Source organism: Hippocampus comes, unplaced genomic scaffold (assembly GCF_001891065.2).
Source record: "Hippocampus comes isolate QL1 unplaced genomic scaffold, H_comes_QL1_v1.1 scaffold366, whole genome shotgun sequence".
Lineage (NCBI taxonomy): Eukaryota > Metazoa > Chordata > Actinopteri > Syngnathiformes > Syngnathidae > Hippocampus > Hippocampus comes.
Window position 1 is genome coordinate 291632 of NW_017805541.1, and position 6225 is coordinate 297856.

The following is a 6225-nucleotide window of genomic DNA, read 5'->3' on the forward strand; positions in this document are numbered from 1 at the left end:
ACCCTTCCAAAGACACCCTGGGGCCTATCATGGCTGCTTGCCTGCTTGATCGCTCCTACGAGTCGGCCACCTGCAGCAGTAGGCGGCGGCAGCCCCTCTCCCTGAGCTCGCTCTGTCAGCCTCCTTATTCATTTGCAGCCGGAGCTTAGCCAGCGTCACCGACCACCGATTAGATCAATAGGTCCTTGGGCTGGAGACATGGCGTGGCCTTCCGGGGGTCGGTGAGCCGCCACCTCCTGTTTTCTCCTTCCGCAAGACCCCCCCACACCCCCGTTTTCCCCTTCCCCCAGCTGTATATTACATGCTTTATCTCCACTAGATCGCTGTTGATTAGGCTGCACAGGCACTAGATACATATTACACTGACAGCTAATCCATACGGCCTGATTGTGAGAAATTAATGTGGATCTGAAATGTTCAATATGAGCATGTGAATCGTATCGGTTAAGTGAAGTTGCATTGATCGCGTTATCCGACGTTCCTGACCGTTGAGGGCCCGAGACGAGGGGCTATCACTCCTAATTCGAAGACGCGGTGCACGCTTACCAGTCAAACTCGCTCCACTGGCGGGAGGATGTGTTCTGTTTGGTACAGTTTGCGCCGCTCGCGCTGCTGGGCGGGGACAAAAGAAAATGGTCGATTCCTGTCTAGTTCCTCTCACAGATTCCACTCCAATGCACTAATGACGCTGTGTTGTGTGGTTCTCACCAGTCGGGCTTCCACTCTTGCGGGTTGTCCAGTAACACTCTGACAATGTAGAGGAGACAGCTCAGCACTTTGAGTGCAAAATTGAACATTCGCACTCGCAAACCTGCAATGGAAAGATTGGAGGGTTTCATTTAGATCGGATTGAGCTCTTTATGGCAAGGGTTAAAAAATAGTCCTGCGGCGCAGTGAAAGTAGAAATATTTCAAAATTACAGCTAGCAGTTAACTATTTAGCTTTTGTAGGGAGTAAACACTTCTTCCCAGGAAAGCATGTGGTGATGTGTACACATAAGAAAGATTGTATGGCAAGGGTGTCAAACTCATTTTAGTCGCGGCCCAATTTGGAGGTACGTCTTCCGTCGGAGCGCCGTTATGACAGTGAAACCACAAAATTATTACTTGTACGGAACACATTAATAGGTGACTAGTTTTGAAATCAGTCAAGTCAATTCTAATCATTTGTTCAATTATTGTTCAAGTGAGAGTAAACTGGGTAACAAAATTATTGCAAAATCTCAACGTTATTTATTACACATGACAATTTGACATTTCGGGACACATTTTAGCAAGTTGACACACATGATTTGCTTTCGCGGGCCACATAAAATGACCTGGCGGGCCGGATCTGGCCCCCGGACCTTGAGTTTGACACCTGTGATGTATGGTATTCGATGGACAGTTGTGCAGGGCAGGGTTTCAGCAAATCAGTGGACTCGAGCATAGCGTGCAGGGGTTGAGAGACTGGCCTGATTTTTAATTGATTTTGAACCCTCATTTTACATGTACGTTTCTTTTTTTCCATCATTCAAATTTGGCAGGATAGTTAGTAACGCTCCCCCCTGTGGTGTATCAAATGCACAAGACATTTATTTTCTCTTTATAGGGACACTAAGATGGCTCAAGTTGTACTTAATAATATGAGCATTGAGTTTAAATACCTCAACTGGTTGACTTCAATTGTTTGAAGTCATACATGTCGACAAAAGAGTGTGAAAACCGAAAGGAAAATGAAGCCAGCAAACACGCATGGGGGCTAACTCACTGGATCTTTGGTTTTTGATGAAGAACAGCTTGAGGCGCTCCTTGAACGTATTCTCGTTCACGTAGAACTCTACCTGCACCCTGAAGACACAAAAGTTGGACAGAAATGTCAAGAGAGGAATTAGACTGCGAGCTCCGCTGCGAGGGCGGGAAATCAAATTGCAGATAAAAAGGGGTGATAATTATTTAAGCATATGAAGTACAAGAGCAAGAGCCTCTAATGGCTTTTAGGAGGAAACGACGCTCCGCTAGAGCCAGATCATCCTCTGTCGCTCTCGTTAGCTGCTCTGATTGAATATAGAGCAACAACTGACTTCTCTCCGATATGACTGCTCAACATGGGAGTCCATAATTGCTGCTTTTTTTCCCGCCCGGCACCCTTCTGGTGAAAGCGACACGCATGCAAAAATACCCGCCTGCACGCGCGTGGGTTATTAGGATTATTACAGCACTCATGCAGAGTCGTGATGGAAAACAACCAAAGAGGCCCTGCCAGATTGTCCGGCATGGGGGAGCCGTTGGACTCGAGGTGACCGTATTTCCTGTTTGACCACTTAGTCTCCTTTCATCCGTCCTTTGGGAGTGCAATGACTCAGGTGGGGGGGTTCGGGGGGGGGGGGGGGGATGACGCCAGACGCTCAACTCTCGCAACGTCATTGGCCACGGGGGCAGGAGTTTCACTGTGACCCACGTTGCGGCCGTCCATGCACCCTTTTAGGGTGAGGGAGGTGGAAGCTTCCCTCCAGTTGCCGTGGCAACGCAAGGACGGCTCGCCTCCCGCTTCCTTCGCAGATGTGAGCAAACATAAACTTGTGAAGGGCGCTCAGTCACGGGGGTCCGACCCCGTTGATGCCCACCCAACTGGCGCCCGTGACTGCTTGTTGCAGATATGAGAAGACATTGTTTTTTTTTTTTTTTGTCCTTTTTTTTTTTGGGAATGGCGGAACTTTCAAGACCGCTCTATTCAAATGATGTCAGGAGAGCTTGCGATAACATCCCAAGGGAAGAGGATCATGCGCCTTTCTTCAAGCTCTGCAGCCTTTTTCCTCCAGTAAAAATGAACAGTACAGTCCGATAAGACTTGGAGGGATTCAGGTGGAAAAACACGTGACATTATAGTAGCCGTGTGTCCATCCTGAAAAGGTTAAAGGAAAAAAAAAATGTCCACTGCACACTGAAGAAAGTGTTTTTCCACCCATCCGTGCCTTGAGGTACCTTACAAAAAGCTTTCCGCAATATGTTCAAAGAAGTCACAAACATAATTTATAAGCAACGCATACATATGAAAAGGCAAAATGTTTGCAGATTTTCATTCATTGTTTATTCCTGTGCCTCAATACTTTTGTCCACTTTATATGAGCCATTGTTCCTACTTGGTCGGGAGTCCAAACCATCTCAGTGTGGCCACTGTCAATGTTTGTCTCGAAAGTGTCCAGACTGGCCTTTTCCTGCCATGTGCTCGCTCTTCATCCTGTCCGCCCAAGTTTATCAAATGGATTTCTTCTCAGCGTGTGACCGAGATTGTCTCCGCACAGCAAAACAGCAACTGGGATTCAAGAACAGTGGTTCGATATGACATTTGCGAATAGGAAGAGGGTATATTTTCTCACTGCAGGCCCCCAAACCAATTTCCGATTTTGGTCCTATATCACTTTTATTTGTCTTTCCCCCTTGTACTTTCAAATGACCCATATCTGATATTGTGCTGACTGAACACCAGAATCAAACCTGTGGACAACTCCAAAGCACCTTTGGTACAGAGACAAAAGTTACTAAGTCACATCTATTTTTTTTTTTGTAATGCAGTAATGTTTTCATTACTAATAAAAGTTCCATTCTATTACAGGGAATCTTCGGTTTACTATCGTCACACCCTACAACGTTTAGCAGCTATGAAGAGTCGCCATGAACCGGCTTGTGGCCCTTCTAGAATGCCAGCCAGCCAGCCACAGGAGTAAAGGTAAGAATTTATTCTCTTTTTTTATCTATCTGTTTATTATTAGGATACCTGATGATGACCCACTGCGTTGGTTCGATCATTTGAATGTTTTCATCGATTTAAATGGGCATGAGTAGAGATAAGGAAGCCTTTTAGACTGTCCCTGAAAAAAACACTGCACTTTAAAATCCTCAAAACCCAATTCAGGGTCGCAGTTTTTCCAGTACAGTGGATGATCAGTGCTCAGTCGCTTGAAGAGTGACAAAAAAAAAAAAAAAAAATGGGCCAAAATAGCCGACTGATAGACAGACAGACTGCGGGGTGGCTGTGAATGCGGAGGATGGTGTATGAGAGAATGACAGTTTGAACCTTAAGCTGTCCCGCTGCTTCCACCCATGTTGGCACGCCAATCACGACACAGCACCGGGCTTTTTAATCACATGGCGGGGAGACGAAAGAAGTATCGCGAGCGCAGTCGGCGGCGAGTGTCAACATCCGCGGTCAAGACAGGATTAGTAGTCCTCCGTAAGAGCGTGACGAAGGCAGTGTTCACGCCCTGATTTATTCGCAGAATCGAACTTTATTACGCTGCGTTGAGCGATATCAATCGGTCTGGCCTGGGAGGCGGCCACCAGGCAATTTTGAACGCAGTAAAAAAAAACCACTGTGATATCTGAAGTCATAAATCATGACCATATCACTTTTCATTTTGAAGTACGCTGAAGCTTTTTTTTCAAGAAATTACTCTTTATCCATCAATGAATTACTCTAATTGCATTCGTTTCTCTCTACCAAAGCCTTTAAACAAATGAAGCCAATTAAAACACACTTATTAAAAACACCATTGTTGAACAAAATTTCAAGTGTATGAGAACACCAAAAACAAATTGCAGCCATAAAATGCTGTGCCTTGAAGAGGCGGGGCCTACTTGGGTGTGGTGTGACATCTGTGACTCTGCGTGTGAGTTTCTGCACATAAGCAGCTTCTGTGTTGAGTGTGTGCGCTGTACTGCCGGTGTTCATAAAACAGCTTAAAAGTACATTGGGGACTGTGGCTTTCCTTTCACACATGCGAGGGCGTAACTGTAAGTAAATATAGGAGAAAAAAAAGCGAGATCGCAGGCTTTTCAATGTTGAAAAATGATATAGCAGAGAATACTTGTCTGGGTTTTTTTTTTTTTTTTTGTGATCCTACGAAACCAAAAGCGATAAAAGCCTCCTTGTTTAATTTTCAAGGTGATAGGCTGTAAACCTCTGACCGTTTCTCAAAATAGAAAAATCAATTAAAAGGATCAATAAATTTTACTGCAAGGCGGCATTTTTTTGGCAAGCGCGAACAACAACGGATGCTTTACTTCCAAGATGGAACAAGGACAAGCGGGACGACAAATGATAATTTCACCTCCAGAAAGGAGACGACACAGAAGGGAAACACTTCACGATTCACACGGTGACGCCGTTTTCATTCTTTACAAGAAATATGTCCCTTCATTTGAAGCACTCCACGCAAAACGCTGACAGTCATAAAGTAGCGGGATGTTTATTGCGCCTCATTCTGTACTCTGTCATCTCTAGTGGGAGGACAGTTTATTTTTTTTCAACTCATTCACTCCCAAAGACGTTTTTAAACGTCTTTTCAGACTTGGTCCAGAATTGGCTGGTACTGAATCAGTTTTAAAAAGGAAAAGCAAAGGGAAAAGACCGCCAATAATATTATGGCGACTCCGAAATGAGGGCGAGAGGCAAGTAAAATTGCACTTTGCCACCTGCGTGCTCCGGTAATTGCTCAAGAGATGCACTCTTGTTTCTCCAAAGCAGCTGTGACAAAATGATTGACACAACGCCTTGTCCCTGACCCACATAGAGCAGGATGTGGGATAACAAAGAAAAAGTAGTCCTCAGTACAAAGAAATGTGACGTCCTTGAGTGGAGCTTGTGAAAATGGAGCAAAATGTTATTAATTCCACACATCGCTAGCAGGAGATTGATTTGAACACTCCAGTGAAACAAGCCGACTTTCATCGTCGCTTAATAATGTCTGAAATCTTAATACGCTCCACAGGTGCCCTTTATACTATCATTCCGGGATAAGAAAAAAAAAATCAGCATGATCCAGATGGCATTAGATGGATAAATGCCGATGTTATATTATTACTTGCTATCAAGCGAGGGAAGCCAAAGACCTCAAATTAGACAAAAGTATCCAGACGCATTATTTCACCACACATCCATCCGTTTCCTCTAGTGCTTGTCCTCAACAGGAAAACCGGACCGTATCACATCGGTCCTCAAATTACGAGCTGTCTTCCGGTGCGTCAAAGGACATATTTTCAAAATCTTACTGTTCAGCCTCAAAGCTGGCTTGGATCAAAATACAATCGGGCTTTTGTGTATTCCTAGAAGTTGAACCACACAAAGTGAAATGGCATTTCTTTATTTTGCTCATTACCTGTGGAGTAAACTTCCCGAAAAAACATGAGGTCTGTCAGTTAATTTAAATTAATTTTATTTTTTTTATATTTAATATAAATATACAGT

At 44.4% G+C, this 6225-nt stretch overlaps 1 protein-coding gene across 1 annotated transcript in view; it reads right to left on the minus strand.

Annotated features, from left to right (window-relative positions):
- The window catches only part of LOC109521452 (potassium channel subfamily T member 2), a 39110-nt gene that overhangs the window by 22261 nt on the left and 10624 nt on the right, over nucleotides 1-6225 (minus strand). Inside the window, 3 exon segments of the mRNA XM_074895036.1 lie at nucleotides 547-609; nucleotides 709-811; nucleotides 1750-1829. Of these exon segments, the coding sequence (XP_074751137.1) occupies nucleotides 547-609; nucleotides 709-811; nucleotides 1750-1829 (246 nt within the window).